The 21,993-nt window shown below is 44.9% G+C and overlaps 1 protein-coding gene across 1 annotated transcript in view; it reads left to right on the top strand.

Annotated features, from left to right (window-relative positions):
- The window catches only part of plcd3b (phospholipase C, delta 3b), a 170,289-nt gene that overhangs the window by 134,273 nt on the left and 14,023 nt on the right, over window positions 1-21,993 (top strand). The window contains exons 14-15 of the mRNA XM_034194305.1: window positions 18,830-18,965; window positions 19,252-19,401. Of these exons, the coding sequence (XP_034050196.1) occupies window positions 18,830-18,965; window positions 19,252-19,401 (286 nt within the window). The remainder of the gene's footprint in view (window positions 1-18,829; window positions 18,966-19,251; window positions 19,402-21,993) is intronic.

Below are 21,993 nucleotides of genomic sequence, written 5' to 3' on the forward strand. Positions count from 1 at the left end.
TATTGGAGGGTCATAAGTTTGCCCATACTCTGAACCATGGGACCAGTTTTGATGTATAGCTTCATGCAACAAAGACGGCTTTTGCTCGCCACCTCCTGCAGCTTGGTCACTTCCTCCTGCTCTAGTTGTTTGTAACATCAAATAGACACTTGGTGCCATTGGACTCACGTCACCGCTGCCTTGATTCCCTTCTGCTTGATCAAGTGCAACTGTTGCTGCAGGATTAGCCCAACAGGCTTCATCGGTGTGAAAGGTCCTCAGGGGATCCAAAAACCTTCTCACTTGCCATCCTTCTGCTCTTGCCACATGCAGTAGTCTTCCCATATGAGTTCTTGCTTTACACACCAGGCAATACTCGATCGCATGTCCATTCCAATAGCATGAACACGTCTGCATATCCACATTGTCTCCACGTATGTCCCACTGGGTGTAAAAGACCATTCTTGGCAACTGGGTTAGTCGGCATAACCCACATACAAGTGCATCCAAAACCTTCACCGGCTTGTGAAGTATTTGCTTGAACTCATGATTTGCCCCACTTGGAATTGGGGGTTTTCTAACCCCAGGTCCCGACCATTGGACCATCAGCGGTACTTCTTCGCGGCAAATCACACAGTGATTCTCAACTTTTTTCCATTGTAATATCTCCTTTTCACTGGATAAAAATCCTTTCTTTGCATGATATAGTTTCCTCAGGGCTCTGCCTGCCCAGAGGCCATTTTTTGTTCTTCTTAAGGCAACCACCCCATTGACAGTGGCCATTCTGACAAAGGGTGGAAGATCTTGGGTGTTTTTGGCCATGTTTGGCTCCTGGTTTCGTCTAGTTAGGAGTTGGCTTCAGCTGCTCCACTCCTTGGATTCCCTTCTTCTTCAATTCTACTGTGTTGCTGTCCAGTATCTTCACTACTGTATCTGTGGTCTCATACTTAGGTTTAACAGCAGTGTTGGTTAGGTGATCTCGAGCTCTCACCCACACCTTCTGCCCAACCTTAAATGGGATCTTTGGTTCTGGTTCTCCATCCTTTTGAATCTGACTCCGCCCCACTTCCGGTGTCGAAAATGGGCGTTGGTTCAGTTCTTGCGAAGGGGTGGGCCTGCCAGCACGATGGCGGTCATTCAGGGCCTGTCCAATTTCCAGGGCCTTAGTACTCCATTCCCTCGTGTTAGCATTTTTCCCAATCCAGTTTTTCACCAGTCCAATAGCCCTTTCCACAACTCCATTTGCTTGTGGGGTGTATGGGAGCGAGTAAATTCTCATTACTCCATTTTTCTGGCACCACTGGTTGACCTGAGCATTACGGAAATGTGTCCCATTGTCCGTTCTCAGCTCCCTAGGTATCCCCAGATTTGTACACACTTGATCCAACATGCTGATCACACTGCTGCTGTTGGCTTTTCTCATAGGCTTAACAGTCACATAGCCCGATATAGAGTCCACAAGCACCAACAGATACTTTTCTCCTTTCTTACTTGTCACCCCCATGGGCCCGGCAACATCCATGCATACTGATCCCCATGGAACAGTACTCTTTATGGTGAAACCATCCACCCTTTGTCCTCATTGTCCTGCATTGTATCGACCACATACTTCACAGTCTTTGAGGACTCGGCAGACTTGGTTTCTCGGAATCCAAAGTTGCAGCTTCTCCAGCTCCTTCCGTGTAGGAATGGTGCCTGCATGGCCAAGCGCTTCATGTACGGCCAGCACCACTTCTTTCATGGACTCTTTTGGAACTACCCTTCCCTTGGGTGTCTCTTCCCACTTCTTGATCCCGACAATGACGACTTTTCTCAGCTGCACATAGCGGTCCACTTCTTCGTTCCCGCTCCAATGTGCTCCTTCTTTTACATGGGCCTTCTGATGTACCACATCTAAGTCCATTGTTAGCCTCAACTCGGCTATTTTCCTCCACAAATCCATATGAGCTACAGGCTTCCCCTTAGCTCCCTCGAATCCATTTTCTTCCCAAATGGATAAGTCTCAGCAGAAGACTGCCCCTCCCTGAGCCTGGTTCTGCTGGAGGTTTCTTCCTGTTAAAAGGGAGTTTTTCCTTCCCACTGTGGCCAAGTGCTTGCTTATAGGGGGTCGTTTTGACCGTTGGGGTTTTTCATAATTATTGTATGGCCTTGCCTTACAATATGGAGCGCCTTGTTTGCGCCAACAAACAACTGTTTGTTGTGATTTGGCGCTATATAAGAAAAAAGTTGATTGATTGATTGATTGATTGATAAGTCCTCTTTCAGGGCTTGTGCGCAGTAATGACTGTCTGTAACCACTTTAGCCCTTTCTACTCTCCTCTTGTTTAACTCCAAGAGTCCTTCCAGTATTGCTGTAACTTCTCCAGCTTGGGCACTCCTTGGCGTTTGACCTTTTTGACGATATTTCTCCTTATCTTGATACTTCAGAATATAGCCCCAATAAGCTATATTGTCTGTACCCTTCTTCGACCCATCAGTGTACATAGTCCAGTCGTATGGCTCCATAGGGAGTTGCCTCTCCTTCTGCAACTTTTTTGTCGCCGACTGTTTTGGCCCAATTTCCAGCTCAGGGTCTAGCAGGATGTCCTCCCACCTTCCCCATCTGGCATTTGTGGCTTTAGTACTCTCAATAGTTCCTTTTCTTAGGAACCGGTGGACTTGGCTTTGAGTGATAACTTTTATTCCCTGACCTTGTGCAAGTTCTTTTAACGCACTCCAATATCTGGCCAGGACTGCCAGTTCTTTTTCTTCCGGTGGATATTTTCTCTCAATCGAAGACAGAGTATAGCTCCACAATGTTACCATACCCCCTCCTTCGTTGCTCACTTTTACCACCGAATCCTCTTCTTCACAGCTTATTTCGGCTAGCAGACGAGTAGTCAGACTACGCGGCTCCAGCCTAACTGCGTCTTGAATGGCTTTCTTTAGCTTTTCCAAGCAATCCTGATCTGTAGCTGTCCAAATCCATTGCTTTTGCTCTTGTCCATTAGGTTTCTTCTTGAGACGAGCATAAAGGGGCTTTGCGTATCTCTGATAGTGTGGAACGTGATCTCTCACATAGTTACACAATCCCAATATTTTCTGTAGGTCATTCTCAGATTGCGGTGGTTTAATCTGACTAATTTTTCTCGGTATACTTCTGAGAGTCCCAGGTCTGATGATACCTGGAATCCCAAATAGTTAACCTTAAATTGTCCAAACTGACATTTCCTCAGGTTGAGTTTTAATCCAGCTTCTGTGAGCTTCTGAATCACCTTTTGCAGCCGCATTAGGTGTTCATTTTCATCATCATCTGCGATAAACACATCATCGATGTAGACTGTTACTCCCAGATCTTTAATATTTCCATTACTGCTGCTTGGAACACATTTGGTGAATTTCTGTATCCCTGCGGGAGTCGTTGCCACACATAACTTTTCCCCTTATGTGTGAATGCTGTTTTTCCTTGTGACTGTTTTGCTAATCGCAGGGAAAAGAATCCATTTGCCAGATCAATGCATGATTTGTATCTCTTAATTTGGAGCGTTTTCAGTGATCCTTGGGGATTTATCAAACTCGCTCTATTGGCTATTGTTCGTCGATTGAGAGCCTTGAAGTTGATTACTGGTCTCCAGCCTCCTCCTGCCGACTCTGGCTTCTTAACTGCTTGGATGGGGCTGTTAGTGATCGGATTCAATTCCACTCGAATGATCCCCAAAGCTTCCAATTCTTTTACTATTTTATCCATTTCCTCAACTGCTCCAGGGTTCAAGGGATGTTGTCGCACCGGTGGATGTACTCCTCCTTCGATAACATGAATGTATTTAGCCCCCAAATCTCCACAATCATTTTTAAATCGTGCTACTTTAGCTTTGGAGATAATTTCCCTCAATTGTTCTTTCCCTGCTTCAGAGAAATCACTTTCTTCAATCTTTTCTTCTGTGACAGCCGGTACATCCACTTCTTTGTAGCAGCTTACCGGACTCTTTCCAATTGGAGTCATATCCATTCGTACAACTCTTGCCTGTAATTTTTCACTCGTCGTCTTATCAGATTTCGAAGCCTTTTGGGCCGATGCAATTCTCTCAAATCCTTGACTGTTATCAAATTAAAGGGGCCTTTTATCCAAACTACCCCTTTCCATATTCCAAATGGTCTTTTCTCCGTTGCCGCATTTGCATACTGGATCAGTAGGTATCCCTTGGTCTCGAGGCTTCTGCGGATCATGGACACCTCTGCTCCCGTGTCCACCAGGTACGGTTCTCCATCCACATCAGTGTAGATATTGTCCCCCTCCCAGTAGGCATGGTCTAGCGTGACCCGCGCCTCCAAAGCCATTACTTCTTCTGCCCTCCAGCCGCCGCTGAGGCTTGGCGGACTTCCTGGAGGGCTTTCCTTTGTTCTGGAGTTAATTTGTCGTACTCTTTAGGGAGATAGCCACCACTATGAGGTGCAGGTGTAGGTCGCGATTGTGGTGGTGGAGGTGGTGGACCTCTCGGCCGAGAGCTCCATTGTCCAGCTGGAGGCCTTTGATTATTCCTCTGTGGTGTTTGATGCGGCTGAGGAGGTGGTGGTTTTGGCACTGAATTTCTTTTCTCCACTCCCACCGGTTTTTGTCCTGATCTCGGTGTGCTCTCCTTCTTCCTCTTTTCCTCATAGAACTGCTGCTCCAGATCCCAGCTCTTCACCACCGCGTCCATTTGTGGGACTGTAGTGCCGTCTATGGGCATTTTCACAAAGGTTATCTCCCCTCTTCTTCCCTTAGTGACCTCTCTCAGTGCCCTAACATAGCGTTGTGGCAAAATCGTCTGTTTTAGCCCATGCAAATCTTGAACTAATGTTTGACCTTTGTCTAGTCCAGCTTTAGCTCGAGCAATATGGGAATCTTCATCATTGGGATCTTCCAACACTAACCTGGCATAATGGTTTCGTGCTGGTTCACCCCGACTGATGGGTTGACTGGTAACTTGGGCCAGCCACATAGATTTACCCTCTTCGCTGTTAGAAGCTCTGTCAATAAGGGGCCACACTTCTTTCAAATAGTCCTTTAGGTCTTCATTTGGTTCTTTCTCTCTCACCAGCATCTTTAATTTCTTGAATTCACGGAATTCCCTGCTGTCTGCTTGAATTTCAGCTTGAATTGCTGGCAGATTTTGCTCTCTAGATCCAGCAGGAAAGTCCTGATTTGGGAGGCTTGCTTGTAATCCTGACGATGGTGGAATTGTTTCTCCTTCATCATCCAGAATTTCTTCATTAATTTCTCTCAACACTTACCATGACCAGCGTAAAGCTGCTATTTTTAGTTTTCTCAACATCACATCATGCGCAACGCCTAAATAGGCGACTCTGAAGTTATTTGTTAACTCTTTACAGGCAGTCAGTGTAGGATAGAAGGGCCACATTAGTATATTAGCCCACTCTCCAACAGTGGCTGTTACCTCGAGAGTTTTCTTTTCATCTTGTCGCTCAATCCACTCTTCTGGGATGTCATACCCAGTTTGTCCAACTTTTGGAGCATAGGTTTGTCGCTTATCTTGAGTCTCCACTGGGTTGACCCTGACATCTCTTGCAATTCTCTCTGATGCTACACGCACATTATACACCCCAACTTCTTTCTTTCGTCCTCTGTAGCGTCGAGTTCGTAGTTCTGGGCGTGAGACTTCTCTTTCCCCTACCACAGATAGCGGTTCATCCTCTTCCGAGTCTTGTGGATTGATCTCCTCTTCAGACTCTCTTTCTTGGTCCTCATCCATATCAGATTCATGGGAAGGACGTGGGTCTTGTGGTTGTGGGTCCCTGTTTTGTTCTGACCTTCGGGGTGACCCGTTTGCTTCGGTGTTTCCGACAGGTAGAGGAATGAGTATAGGATCCCCTTCTCCATTATCCGGTAGAGGAGCCTGGAAAGGCTCTCTCATCCGAGATTGGGAGCTTGTGGGGTGTATGATAGTCTGGAGCCCACTTGTAACTCGTTTTAATGTTGGTCGTGGGGTTTTAATCCTTAATTGCTGCACTCCCACAGCATGAACTGATCTTTTATCACTTGTCGCCGTGGGGATGGACTGCATCACTAGCGGGGGACTAGTTGCCACTCCACTAGCTCCAACTGCACCCTTCCTTGGACCTGCTCTATTTGGTCCTAGGTTCACTGCTTCAAGTGCCCTTCTCACTCGATCTTGCTCCTCCTCATTGCTAGTGACCACCACAATTTCTCTCATTGATCCCCATACTCCTGGGGTACGCATGTATCAATCAATCAATCAATTTTTTTATATAGCGCCAAATCACAACAAACAGTTGCCCCAAGGCGCTTTATATTGTAAGGCAAGGCCATACAATAATTATGTAAAACCCCAACGGTCAAAACGACCCCCTGTGAGCAAGCACTTGGCTACAGTGGGAAGGAAAAACTCCCTTTTAACAGGAAGAAACCTCCAGCAGAACCAGGCTCAGGGAGGGGCAGTCTTCTGCTGGGACTGGTTGGGGCTGAGGGAGAGAACCAGGAAAAAGACATGCTGTGGAGGGGAGCAGAGATCGATCACTAATGATTAAATGCAGAGTGGTGCATACAGAGCAAAGAGAAAGAAACAGTGCATCATGGGAACCCCCCAGCAGTCTACGTCTATAGCAGCATAACTAAGGGATGGTTCAGGGTCACCTGATCCAGCCCTAACTATAAGCTTTAGCAAAAAGGAAAGTTTTAAGTCTAATCTTAAAAGTAGAGAGGGTGTCTGTCTCCCTGATCTGAATTGGGAGCTGGTTCCACAGGAGAGGAGCCTGAAAGCTGAAGGCTCTGCCTCCCATTCTACTCTTACAAACCCTAGCAACTACAAGTAAGCCTGCAGTCTGAGAGCGAAGCGCTCTATTGGGGTGATATGGTACTACGAGGTCCCTAAGATAAGATGGGACCTGATTATTCAAAACCTTATAAGTAAGAAGAAGAATTTTAATTTTAATTTTAATTAATAAATTCTATTCTAGAATTAACAGGAAGCCAATGAAGAGAGGCCAATATGGGTGAGATATGCTCTCTCCTTCTAGTCCCCGTCAGTACTCTAGGTAGGTTATAGGTTCACGGTTCTGCCTCTTCCCATGTCATATGTCCAGATCGTAATCCGTCCACACATATCACCACCCGCCGATGCTGGCGTTCTTTAGCCAAATCAATAGCTGTTCCCAGAATTTTCAGCATTTCCTCCATGTATTCGATTGAATGTTCTCTCCCTGGGTAGCTTTCAAAGGGCACATGTATGAGTGCATGATAAGCCATTCATGGTGCAATTGTTATCACCATCGATCTTCCATCCAGACCTCTCCCCTTTATGTTCTTAAGCTCTTCTTGGTATTCTCTACCTGCCCGCTCCTTGAGTTTTGCTCAGAATTTTCGGTTGGCAGTCAATTGGGATTTGTGAAGACAATGAGACTATCTCCATCTATATCCCAAGGACTGCCAAAATAATGATATGCCCGTCTTCCATCTTGGGCCACCATTTTTTTAGTTCCTTCGGGCATAGGGTCCAAGTCCTCCATGTAGTCAGATTCAATGTATACATGGTGGGTTTTTGCTTTAGATTTTCTAAACATCTCCTGTGAACGCCCTTCCTCTTTAATATGGTAACTCGGTCCGGCAACACATTCTTCAGCTTTAAGCTGTCCCAAGCTTCTGGGCCCACATTCCGGCGATTGATGGAATATCTGTCCAGACACTCCCTGAAGGCTTCTTCGTCTTTTATCCTGCTCAACCAGGCGTTCTGTCTGTTTTTTAACTGTTGAGGTTGTTCCTCTCACACTTCCTAAGGGCAAATTTGGCCACTCTGGGTCAAAGCTTGTGTGGAGCTGATCCGGGCTTTTATATTCTTGACCATTTCCCCCAGGATTAGGACCTCCCGGGGATATCAATTCATCTCCACTTCCCTCTGGCTTGTGTTCCTCATCACTTTGTTCGGATTCGGCCTGGGAGTCTATCTTGCCTTCATCTTCATTATCGAGGATCTGACTTCCACTCATATCTTCCATTATACGATATTGCTCCTTAAGCATTCTTCCTAACCCTTTTAGCCGTTCTGCCATGGACTTAAACTCAGCATATACGGACGCTGATTTTGCTTTAACATCAACCAGGACCGTCTCTACTCCCAAAAACCCAGCTGTCATTTTTACTACGGAGTCATAACTTTTCTCAGGGCTTATTGAGGTGGTGATTTGTCCTCTTTTCCACTCTTCTTCGAGACGTTTACACCACCATTCAAGCCACTCTCTGGTCCCCATCTTGTCCTTTGGGACTGGTGGGCTCCTCAAAACGGCCAAGATCTGCCCCTCCTTATGCTTACCTGGATAATATATCCCTAATGTGTGTATAGTTCCTGCCATATCTTCTTTGAAACATTCTTCATCAGTTTCCACACTTTGATCTATGACATATTTTTGAACTGTTTCTGCCCAAGTATCATATCCTCGTCCATACAATACCATTCTGTGTGGCCGAAAATCCACTTCTTTTCCCCCTTCATGTTCGGATTCAGGGTTTGCTACGGGTCCTGACTCTCCTTCAGCCATATTTTCACTGCTTATTCTTAATACTAACCTTACTGTTTTGTAATGATTGTCCTCCCTTTATTCTCTCGGTTGCTGAGATTGTCGATTCCACCACTGTCGTCTCCTTGACTTCAGCTATGGTCCTTGTCGTCTCGAGTCGTCTGCCTCTCAAAGCCTCTCTTGGCGCCTTGAGTCAGGGATGAGTGACAGACTACTTGGCTATTCAGCGCTAATTCCAGAGGTTAACTCCAAATCAGCTGCTCCTTTTCTCGCTTCTCCCCTCAGGAGCCTCACGGGTTGATGATCCCATTCTCTCTTGTAGATCACCATTTTGCACGGTATACTCTCATACCTGCTTTCTTGACGATCCGATCCAGCTTCCCACCTGCTTCCCTTCCTCGTCGTTTCGTAACGATCCAGCAGGCTATCCCCGTCTGCTTCTCGTCCTTGATCCCAGCTCCCTGGGATACTTACTCCTGTTGTCTTTACTTCATCCTTCTGGTGGTCGCCTCCAAATTTTCACACCTCTGGAGGACAGATATGTTTCAAGCCGTTACTGGACCTATACAGGCCATCAGCCGACACTCTCCACAACACTGTCTCCTTTGTTGATCTATTCAGAGGCTTTCCACCTACCCAATGGCAAAGACTCTCCTTTGGCCAGGATTCTTCCTAGGACCCGACTACACTTCGTCAGGTCCCTGTTCGGGCGCCATGTGTCAGATCCCGCTTTTTAGATACACGGCACACGCTCACCCTCCGATGAGTGTGTTTGTGTAAAAACCAGCTCTCCGTCTCTGGGGTCCGACCTTCGTGTCTCCACGGGTATTACCCGGCAGGGCTGCACAAAGGCTGTTCAAGCTGGTGGCGAGGAGATTCGTCTAGCTGCTCACTGCCTCCATCCGGACGTCCACCCCGCTGAAGCTGATCTCGCACCCCGGTCAAATAGCCTTCTCAGGAACCAGGATACGAACCGGCCACGCCCGTTAACGGTAGCTCTCCTCTTATGGATCAGGGCTCTTGGAATGTTGCTAGATTTTGAATTTAGTGACTTGTACAGCGAGTCCCCAGGATGTGTTATTTTCATTAAAAAACCAGACTAACCTTTTAGAGCCTTTTTGATGTTGTACACCCAATAAACTTTAACTTTTACACCTTAAGAAGCATCAATAATCCAATGTCCGAGCCTTAACACTTTAACTGCATGCTTGGAAATTTATTGCAGGTTTTGCAAGTGCCAATAACATAATCAACATAGATTATATGGTGATAATTTCACAACAGTAATTCAAGTATAATTAGAATAATGATTGGCAGAGATTTTTGTTTTTAATTCAATAATTCTGACTGATCTTACTTTGACTGGGACTGGATTGACTTCTTAACAATTTTTTCTAGGAGTGAGGGAAGGAGGTTTTTGAGGTTAGGGTCCCCAGCTCGATGAACTTGATTTCCTCTTCATCAGCTATTAATCGTTAGCTGACCACGATCCTTGTGTGATGTTGTAGTCCTTCAGGAAGTTAATCCACATAACGGCCTGAGTGGGAGTTGAAATCTCTCTCAAATGATCTTTTATGGCTCCAGTCCTCTCACTCCACGATTCCAATTGCTGCTCACAAGATGGTCAAGTCTTGTGATCTCCTCGTAGCAGGGGAGTAGTGGCAACAGCACCTCTCCCTGGAAGAATAACCCCGTTTTCTGGTGTTTCACAGTTTATATATGTGCTTGACTGTTGTTGTCCTCAGATGATCTTGGTTACCATGGGGACGCTGTTGACTCAAAACCTCCTCCCTTCTCCTTCTACTTTTACTGGAAATCCCCACAGCCCCTACCAGTAACTTATTTCTCAAGTTCCTCTTTTCTGTTAACACTTCAGCTTTTCCGAGAATTCATTCTTTTAAATCATTTCTTCAAAATCACATCAATCATATTCAATCATTTCATTACAACTCTCTTTCACATAAAAACAATTCATATGATCATATACAACCATTTTCATTCCTTATTATTCATTTAATTTTTACCAACATCTTAATCATTTGATCAGTTGTTTAACATCAGTTTTTCTTGCCCTGTTTGCGACATCTTCTTCACTTCCTCTTTTTCTCTGACTCTGCACTCTTTATGAAAAACAACTCATATAATCATTCATTTCACTTATTTGTAACATACTTTTTCTAATACTTTTTCTAATCAACTCTTAATTTTAATACATTAATACTTCATTTGATCATACTTGTCATGTTAGAATCATTCTTAGACATATTCCATTGTCTTCACCACCGAGTTCATTCCGTGGGCCTCCCCATTTGTAATGGAAAAGTCCGGTATGACCTCACTTACTCCTGGAAGGTACCAAACACTGTGCAGTTTAATCCAACAGCATGTATACTAATTCCATGGCACGTATTATATTCTAAGATGAAAACAAGCTGAAAGCAATCTTAAAGTCATCTTTCCTGACAACGGCAATTGGCGACGGGAACAGGCACAGGATGATGCTGGCAGTTCCCAGTTACAAAGCTGCACTCAGGCAGCTCATGTGTGATGGTCGCTTATCATACACACGGTGAGTGTCAGAGCAGCCTTTTCCAGGGACAGCACTGCTTTCCCCAAATGAGGAAGGGTACTGAAAAGGGATCTCAGACATTGCCTACTCCATACAATGCTTGCCAGGCAGCCGCACCTGGTTGGCCATCCAAAAATTGCGGTTGAAGACCACAGAGATAATACCAGATGAATCTTGCATCATGGAATGTGAGAACGCTACTGGACAACAATGACAGACTTGAACATAGGACTGCAATCATAGCAGGGATGCTAGGACAGTACAACATTGATATTGCTGCCCTAAGCGAGACAAGAATAAGCAGTGAAGCTAGTCTTGAAGAAGTAGGAGCAGGCTGCACCTTCTACTGGAAGGACAAACCAGATAGTGAGCCATGAATGGGAGGGGTAGGGTTTGCAATATGCACATCCCTGGCCCGCAAACTTGGAAAGTTACCACTTGCCATCAGTGACAGCATTATGAGCCGATGGCTAGACCTCTCAAGAGACCGGCATCCAACCATACTAAGCATATATGCTCCTACAATGACTCATACTGATGAGACTAAAGAAGCCTTTTGCCAGGACCTGGATCGAGCTATCAGGAACACCAAGGACCAACAAGCTTATCATCCTCTGAGAGTTCAATGCCTGAGTCGGTTGTGACTCTGATGCCTGGAAAGGGTCACTGGAAAACACGGTGTGGGAAACAAAACTCAAATGGACAAATCCTGCTGGAGAAGTGCAATGAACACAACCTCACCATTACAAATACCATCTTCCAACAAGCCAACGAATACAAGACCACCTGAATGCACCCTCACTCTAAGCAGTGGCACATGACAGATTATGTCATTGTGAGACAGAGGGACATGAGGGCCATCAAGCACACAAGAGCTATGGGAGGTGCTGAATGCTGGTCTGACCATAGACTGTTCAGGAGTAAAGTGTCTCTTCAAATTGCACCAAAGCTACACACCAGAAGGGAAAAGCCTCCACGTAGGCTCCAAGTCTCGAACCTTAAGAACTCAGACATGTAAGCAGAACTAAAGATGAAAATGCAGGAGTCTGATATCCCCGATATTTTTGAGGACATGGATGTGGAGACAGCGTGGAATCAATTCAGAGATGCTATCTGTAAGTGCAGATGTCCTGAGTTTTGCAAACACCAAGACTGGTTTGATGAGAACAACGCAGAGGCCCCGGAGCTCCTGAACCAGCTGTACCAAGCTCACAAAAACTACACTGCAGATAAGACGTCACCCTCTCAGAGATCAGCCTACCTGAATGTAAAATAAACTGTTCAAAAGAACCTCAGAAAGATGAAGGATGCATGGTGGGAGAGGAAAGCTGCAGAACTTCAAGACACTACAGACAAGGACAACAGCAAGCTATTCCATGAAGGGCTCAGGGCTGTTTATGGTCCAAAGTCAGGTGGAAATGCACCAGTTCACTCATTAGATGCCAATTCACTCCTCACAGACAAATAGGGGATCTTATGCCGATAGGCAGAACATTTCAACACCTTACTCAATAGACCATCCTCCATGTGCGAGCAAACATTGGAAGCAATTCCTCAATGGCAGATCCTGGCAGAGCTTGACATGCCCCATCACAACATGAGGTTGGGAGAGCCATCAAGCAAACATCTGCAGGGAATTGTTCAGGTGCTGATGGTATCCCAGCTGAGATATTCAAACACGGAGGAATCCACATGCAGAGAAAAATCACCCAGCTCTTCATACTCATCTTGGACAAGGATGCTTTGCCCCAAGAGTTCAAGGACGCCTCCATTGTAAATCTTAACAAACGTAAAGGTGATCGTACTGTCTGCGACAATCATCATGGTATTCATATCTGTCATCAAGTCCTTTCACGAGGGTATGCAAGCCAAAGTCTAAGGAAGTGGAGAGTCATCAGATTCATTCCCGGTCACAAATGGCATCAAGCAGGGCTGTGGTCTTCACAGCACTGAAAGCCTAGTCATCAAAGGTCAGCTGCACTGGGCTGGACACCTCACCAGAATGGAGGATGACAGAATTCCAAAAGCAGTATTCTTCAGCCAATTGCTAAGTGGTAAACAATCTGTAGGCAGACCCCACCTCAGATTGAAAGACACACTGAAAGCCAACCTCAAAGCCAGCAACATCACCATCAACAACTGGCAAAATGTTGCTCAGACTCAGACAACTTTATTGATCCCTAAAAGGGCAATTAATTTCACACCCAATTACGTCATACAAATGTACAGCAAATAATCCACCAATAATCCAATAATTATTACTAGTTGAATGTAATAATGGCCCACGTTCAGCATTAAAACACCCGCACATATATATTTGATTGTTTATGTACACTAAACTTTGAAACAGTCCATCATCCGAACTGAGGAATTGTGAGTGTGAGGGGGCTGCAGCAACACGTGGTTGCGCAGCCAGCTTGGGGTGAATGGGGAGCTGCCTCAGCTAAAGCTGCGCTGCTCCCAGAGGGGGAACGGAGTGGTGTGAGCGGGGGACGGGATGTGGTGGGGGATGGGGACAGGAACACAAAGGAGGGGAAGGGGGTGGGAGAATGCGTATCAGTCACTGTCCATGTGTGAGTGGCGACCGCCCTCGCCGGAGTCCAAAGCTCTGTCTCAGGACAACACCAAATGGTGACACATGTGCTCAGAGGGAGTCAAACACTTTGAGGCACACAGGACACAGTACCTGAAAGACAAAAGAGCTCGAAGAAAATGAGATGACAATGTTTTACTGTTGCAGTTCCATTCCTGCCTAGTTGCCAAAAATAAATAAATAAATAAATAATCATTTTTAATGTTGCAGCATGATAATGCACGGCCCCATGTTGCAAGGATCTGTACACAATTCCTGGAAGCTGAAAACATCCCAGTTCTTGCACGGCCAGCATACTCACTTGACATGTCACCCATTGTGCTTGTTTGGTATGCTCTGGATTGGTGTATACGACAGTGTGCTCCAGTTCTCACCAATATCCAGCAACTTTGCACAGCCACTGAAAAGGAGAGGACCAACATTCCACAGGCCACAATCAACAACCTGATCAAAGACTCAACAATTCAAAGCTTTTATTGTAATATGCACAGTAAAGAAACATGTTTCCCTGTGGAATGAATTTCTTACTTTGCTGCCCACACTGAATGCCCAAATATATATTTAAATAACTAAGTATAAAATATCTAAATATAAATGGGGGGAAAAATGAAATAACATAAAATAAGCATGCTGGTAAGAACAATAGAATATAACAAGCAATGTAATAAAAATGTAATAAAAAGAAATATACACTGTAAGTTGGGAAATATAAAATATGCTTGTGTAATGGCCTACATGATATGTACATGATAGGGAATGTTGCACACTGATGCACTGTTTTGTGCAACATTCAGCAGTAAATGGTTTCGTGCAATTAGTGCAACTGAGCCAATGGATTCAAGTTAACAGGTGTTGTAGTGCAATAGAATAAAGTGTCCGTACTATAGTAAAGTGTCCAATAGAAGATAAAGTGACCAGTGATGGGGGGGCTCTGTCCTTGGGGGGGGGGGGGGGGTGTTCAGCTGTTTAACAGTCTAATGGCTGTGGGAAAGAAGGAGTTCTTGAACCTGGTGGTTCTGCATCTCACAGTCCTGAACCTGCGGCCTGAGGGGAGGAGTGTGAATAGTCCATGTTGGGGGTGAGTGAGGTCTTTGATGATGGAGACAGCTCTCCTGTGGACTCTGTGGTGGTAGATGCTCTGCAGAGAAGGTTGTGGGGTCCCGGTGATCTTAGACGCAGTCCCTATCACTCTCTGCAGGTGTTTGCGGTCCCACACAGTAGAGCTGCCATACTACACAGTGATGCAGGTGGTCAGGACTGACTCAGTGATGCAGCTATAGAAGTTGCTGAGGATCTTGGGTGCCATCCCAAATTTCCTCAGCCTCCTCAGGAAATACAGCCGCTGCTGAGCCTTCTTCACCACCTGTGTGGTGTTGAATGTCCAGGTGAGGTCATCGCTGATGTGAACCCTCAGGTACTTGAAGTTCCTCACCCTCTCCACCTCAAGACCTCAGATGAACAGCAGCTGGTGAGGCCTCCTCTCCTTCCTCATGTCCACTATCATCTCCTTGGCCTTGTCTGTGTTGAGGGTGAGGTTGTTGTCTCAACTCTATGCAAAGGAGATGATCAGGTTGGCATGTGCACAAGTCCTGGGAAGTGTGCACATGCCAACACAAATGTACTACACGTCACAATTTGGACTTTAGCAGCAGTGGAACACCAAAATGTAAGTCCCTTTTCTGTTGTTTATAAATGAATAAAATATCAAATGACAAGGATCTATTTTAGCCGTTATATAAAACAAATAATGAATGAGGTGATATACTGCATGAGGCAAATAGTGGTCACACCAGATACTGACTCATTTTCTGACACTCCCCCCAGACTCCCCCCAATAAAGCAAAACTGCAAATCTCAGAATGGCCTTTTATCATGGCCAGCCTAAGGCACAACTTTGTAATAATCATGCTGTCTAATCAGTATCATGATATGCCACCTCACAGATGGATTATCTCGGCAAAGGAGAAGTGTTCATTAACACAGTTTTAAACAGATTTGTCAGCACATAGGAGAAATAGGTCTTTTGTGTATATAGAAAATGTTTTAGATGTTTGAGTTCAACTCATGAAAAATAGGAGCAAAAACAAAAATTTTGCATTGATATTTTTGTTCAGTGTATAATAATAGGCACACACATGCACATACACAAAACTCATTTGTGATATCAGATTGGACAGATGCTTGTGTCTTTTTATTGCTGTGCATTTTAATCCAGCTGTCAGATGTTTATTGTTGTTGTCCTAGCAAATCCCATGTCAAGGAAGCCCTACCATTATTTAATGCTTCGATCTTAAATATGATCAATCTATCTTTATTAGTTGGCTATGTACCACAGGCTTTTAAGGTGGCAGTAATTAAACCATCACTTGACCCAGCTATCTTAGCTAATTATAGGCCAATCTCCAACCTTCCTTTTCTCTCAAAAATTCTTGAAAGGGTAGTTGTAAAACAGCTAACTGATCATCTGCAGAGGAATGGTCTATTTGAAGAGTTTCAGTCAGGTTTTAGAATTCATCATAGTACAGAAACAGCATTAGTGAAGGTTACAAATGATCTTCTTATGGCCTCAGACAGTGGACTATGTGCTTGTTCTGTTAGACCTCAGTGCTGCTTTTGATACTGTTGACCATAAAATTTTATTACAGAGATTAGAGCATGCCATAGGTATTAAAGGCACTGCGCTGCGGTGGTTTGAATCATATTTATTTAATAGATTACAATTTGTTCATGTAAATGGGGAGTCTTCTTCACAGACTAAGGTTAATTATGGAGTTCCACAAGGTTCTGTGCTAGGACCAATTTTATTCACTTTATACATGCTTCCCTTAGGCAGTATTATTAGACGGCATTGCTTAAATTGTCATTGTTACGCAGATGATACCCAGCTTTATCTATCCATGAAGGCAGAGGACACACACCAATTAGCTAAACCGCAGGATTGTCTTGCAGACATAAAGACATGGATGACCTCTAATTTCCTGCTTTTAAACTCAGATAAAACTGAAGTTATTGTACTTGGCCCCACAAATCTTAGAAACATGGTGTCTAACCAGATCCTTACTCTGGATGGCATTACCCTGACCTCTAGTAATACTGTGAGAAATCTTGGAGTCATTTTTGATCAGGATATGTCCTTCAATGCGCATATTAAACAAATATGTAGGACTGCTTTTTTGCATTTACGCAATATCTCTATAATTAGAAAGGTCTTGTCTCAGAGTGATGCTGAAAAACTAATTCATGCATTTATTTCCTCTAGGCTGGACTATTGTAATTCATTATTATCAGGTTGTCCTAAAAGTTCCCTGAAAAGCCTTCAGTTAATTCAAAATGCTGCAGCTAGAGTACTGACAGGGACTAGAAGGAGAGAGCATATCTCACCCATATTGGCCTCTCTTCATTGGCTTCCTGTTAATTCTAGAATAGAATTTAAAATTCTTCTTCTTACTTATAAGGTTTTGAATAATCAGGTCCCATCTTATCTTAGGGACCTCATAGTACCATATCACCCCAATAGAGCGCTTCGCTCTCAGACTGCAGGCTTACTTGTAGTTCCTAGGGTTTGTAAGAGTAGAATGGGAGGCAGAGCCTTCAGCTTTCAGGCTCCTCTCCTGTGGAACCAGCTACCAATTCAGATCGGGGAGAAAAGACACCCTCTCTACTTTTAAGATTAGGCTTAAAACTTTCCTTTTTGCTAAAGCTTATAGTTAGGGCTGGATCAGGTGACCCTGAACCATCCCTTAGTTATGCTGCTATAGACTTAGACTGCTGGGGGGTTCCCATGATGCACTGAGTGTTTCTTTCTCTTTTTGCTCTGTATGCACCACTCTGCATTTAATCATTAGTGATTGATCTCTGCTCCCCTCCACAGCATGTCTTTTTCCTGGTTCTCTCCCTCAGCCCCAACCAGTCCCAGCAGAAGACTGCCCCTCCCTGAGCCTGGTTCTGCTGGAGGTTTCTTCCTGTTAAAAGGGAGTTTTTCCTTCCCACTGTGGCCAATTGCTTGCTCACAGGGGGTCGTTTTGACAGTTGGGGTTTTTACGTAATTATTTTATGGCCTTGCCTTACAATATAAAGCACCTTGGGGCAACTGTTTGTTGTGATTTGGCGCTATATAAATAAAATTGATTGATTGATTGATGTTTCCCAGGCTTTTTGAAATTCACTGAAAATGCTGAAACCTACTGGGATCATGTGTTTATGGGCATGTTCCCAAGTCTTTTCTGACAGAAAAAAAATGTTATAGACACACATGGCCCATGAATCTTAAGGTACGTTTACACATAAGCAGACGCGTTACGAATGTCATTTTTGCGTGATTCTTGGCACATTCCTGACAATCTTAACGTGACATAATGCATCTGAATAGGTTTCTTAATAGTGCGTGTTGGTGCGTGATTTTCGTGGAGCATGTTTTTGGCTGTCAAAAAATCTTCCACGAATGTCACGCACCACGCTCATTTCGCTTCATGTCGTGGAGGTCGCAACTGAGCATGTTGAGCCATCTTGATTAGTGATGATCCTTAATAGAGCGTGACAGCATTCTTCTCTGACGTGCACACAATTAAACCCTGCTGCACTGCATTCAGTTTCATTGCTGCAGTATGCTGAAGGAGGACAGTGACGCCAATTCAGCTAAAAGTTTTGTTGCAATGCTCCTCAGCGCGCTCCTGCATGTGTTCCACCTACTGCATGTGCCTGATGTTTGGGAAAACAAGTGAGACGAGAGCCGCGTGGAGCCACACATCTGGCTCTCTTCGTCTCCTCCTCCTCTCTGCGTCACTCCATGGCACAGAGCCTAACGAAGCATGCAGTCACAAAGTTCTTCTGCTGTGGCTGTTGAGGAAAAAACTGGAGCCATCTGAATTGTTCAGCAGCTGACAGTTGGATGAATATGGGTGTGTGTGGAGACAATTCGCCTCATTCACAACGTGACAGAACGGAACATTATTCTTGACCATGTGTAATGGTTCCTGATAATTCTCCACCAACATGTGCCATTAATCATAATGCGTGGTAACAGGTTGCAACAGTTCCTGAGGACACCTGACGCCTCTGCCCCGAATCATCACATTCATGATCTGCGGCCAAGAATGCATACTTCATGGCATTCGTGACTTGTCGTCGTTAAGTGTAGTAACGCAACATTAAACTTCCTATTTTGCTGTTGCATCCAGGTTATTTCAGCTCAGCAGCTGCCAAAACCAGACTGTGACAAACCCAGCTCCATTGTGGACCCTCAGGTGTGGGTGGAGGTACATGGTGTTCCCATCGACAACAATAAGAAGAAAACGCATCATGTCGACAACAATGGTGAGTATTTAACCTATTTTAAAAAGAAAAACCTTAAATAATCAGATGCTTTAAGGACAATCAGCTCAAATTTCCACATAGCTCCAAAAGATCTTTGTTCAAATGAGCTCATTTAAATATTAATGCTAACATTAGTTACAGTGATGAACCACATAGTGACCGCCCTTAAAGGGAGAAGCCTTTGAGACAGAACAGGATAATCAAAGCTCTAGGGATTGTAAACATAAGAAAATGTGACAGCTAGACTGACACTGGACATCACGGTGAGCTTTTGGCTTCATTTTAGGCTTTAACCCTCGGTGGGACTGTACCTTTAACTTTACTGTCCATGTTCCTGATCTGGCTCTGGTTCGCTTCATGGTGGAAGACCATGACTACACCTCAAGTAATGACTTCCTGGGACAGTTCACCCTGCCGTTCACCAGCCTTTGCACAGGTACGTGTGGTTTCCTTCAAGGACTCACTGAGCAAGGAGCAGAGCTTGTAACTCACGTAAAACATGTATTCAGGCGTATTACATTATTTCACACATGTAGATATTAACTGCACAAACCAGGGGTCAAAACTAACACTGCTGTGATTGGTTGTTTCTGAAGAGCGATGTTTGATTGACAACCCTCCTCTGACACGGACGTCTATTGAAATGAAGGAGGCACTGTTGTCTCTTTCAGGGAGATGGTGGCGTAAAGGTTTGCATGTGATTTAAGAGGTTTTACTTTTTTACCTACACCCAAACATTGATCGGTTTGGGTGTAGAGTCAGGCGTGCTGGGTTTCATTAATCTCAGGTGATTTTTAGGACTTTCTGTAATTTATTATGAAATAATGCTAAATTTATGTGGAAATAATTGTTGTACAGAAGCTTCAGAGATCTGTCACTGAGATAGATGATGACTGGAGTGCAGTTTTGTCAGGGTTTGAGATTTTGTCTTGTCTGTTTTTATTTTCTCGTCTGTTTTGTTATTTTTCTGTTTCATTGGTTTTCTGTGTATTTATTCTCTTACTGAGTTTTCTGCTTGGGTCCGTCTGTCTCTATTTCTGTTTTCTGTCTCTTGGTTCTTGGTGGTGGGTGCTTCCCTCTCTCTGGCCACACCGTTGTTCTGGTGCTTTCCACACACACCTGCTCCTGATTTGCAGCTCGTCACCTGAGGTTTTATAAGCTCACTGCGGGCTTTTAGTCCTTCGCCAGATTTATGCGCCTTGTGCCTTCTCTCCAGCTCTGTTCCTTGTGTTCCATAGTCTTGTCTGCCTCATTGTGTTCCTGAACTCTTGCCTGTTTGATCGACCACACCTCAGCCTGATGATTTTTGTACTGTTGTGTTTTTTTGGACTGCCTACTCATGTACCGACCTCTGCTATCCTCCCCAGTAAAGCCTTTTTACAACCAGAGCTGTTTGTTCGAGCCTTGCTTTTGTGTCCAACCATTCCTGACCAACCAGCCTGACAGATCAATCTGGCCAACAGTGGACACACCCGTCTCAGACCCGTTCCAGCTGGTGGTACGCCACCACAGTAGGCAGTTAGCTCAGCAGGAAGACCAGCTTACCGCTCCGACCTCTGGATTTAGCGAACTCGCTAAACCCCAGGACTTGTTTATGTTTTTGGTGAGCACTCAGATGGGACAATTATTGTCAAAGTTAAATCCTCAGGCTAATTCTGACATGGCTACCGGTAGCTCCAGTGTACCACCTTCAGGGCCATCAGCAGGCTCACCGGCTTCTGTACCTGAACCTGTTTTTTGCAACCAGCTGTCTCGTCCTGAGCTCTTTTCGGGAGAGTCCGGTGACGTCAGACCATTCATTGCTCAGTGTGAGGTGCACTTCGAACTGATGTCATCAATGTTTCTGTCCAATAAGACGAAGATAGCATTCATGATCACTCACCTGACCGGTCGAGCTGCAGCTTGGGCAGTGGCAGAATGGGGTCGTCAATCTGCCACCCATGCTTCATTTCTGGCTTTCACAGCAGCATTGCAGCAGGTGTTCCAACACAGTTCCCAGCTGGACATGACGCTACACGTTCACTCATGAGAGTTAAGCAATGCGGCTGCCGTGTTGCTGATTACGCATTAGAATTCCGTATCCTGGCAGCTAAGAGCGAGTGGAACCCAGCAGCACTCCGAGACGTCTTCTTCCAGGGGCTGTTGGACAACATCCAGGACCAACTTTTCGCCGTCGACCTCCTTGGGGACCTTGATGAGCTCATCACACTGGCCATCCAGACCGACCGAAGCCTGATGGATTGACCTCGCAGAGCAGCTCACTTATCAGATCAGTGCTCAGCCAAGCCACCGAACTGCTCGTCCTCCTCCAGCCAAGTTGGAGCCGAATCTCTAAATCACAGCGCCAAAGAACCCATGCAGTTGAATACACTCGTCTGTCTTCGACGGGGCGATGGTGCTGCTGCGAGGACCAATGCTGTTTATACTGTGGATAGTCATATCACTTGATTTCCAATTGTCAAGTCAAGGGTGTCACTGTGTGGCCTTAATCGGAATTACGGATGAGTCGCAAATTCATTCCTTCCACGGCACAGAATGTAATTCTGGCTAAATTAATCTGTGATCATTTGTCAGTTTCCTTGTCAACTTTTGTTGATTCTGGTTCTAATGCCAATTTCATTTTGTCTTCTCTTGCCAGGTCTCTATGCCTTAAGCTTTTAAAGCTCTCGTGCCCTCTGGTGATGTGCGCGGTGGATGGTCATGAATTGGTCACATTACTCACCGCACTCAGTCTGTCAGTATGATCATTTCTGAATTTCACTCTAATTCTATTAATTTTCACGTCTTTGATAATATGAATCACCCAACAATTTTGGGGCACCCCTGGTTACAACAACATGGCCCTAATTTTGATTGGTTTAAAGGGGAGATTATCTCTTGGGACCTGCTTGTAAGAATACTTGTCTGTTAAAACCTGAATGTACACAGCCAGATTCCAACCTGGATGTAGCGGGGGTGCCGTCATGCTACCATGACGGCACCCCCCTGACATTAGTAAAGTCAAAGCTAAATCATTAACGCCTCACCG

This window comes from Thalassophryne amazonica, chromosome 18, assembly GCF_902500255.1.
Source record: "Thalassophryne amazonica chromosome 18, fThaAma1.1, whole genome shotgun sequence".
NCBI lineage: Eukaryota > Metazoa > Chordata > Actinopteri > Batrachoidiformes > Batrachoididae > Thalassophryne > Thalassophryne amazonica.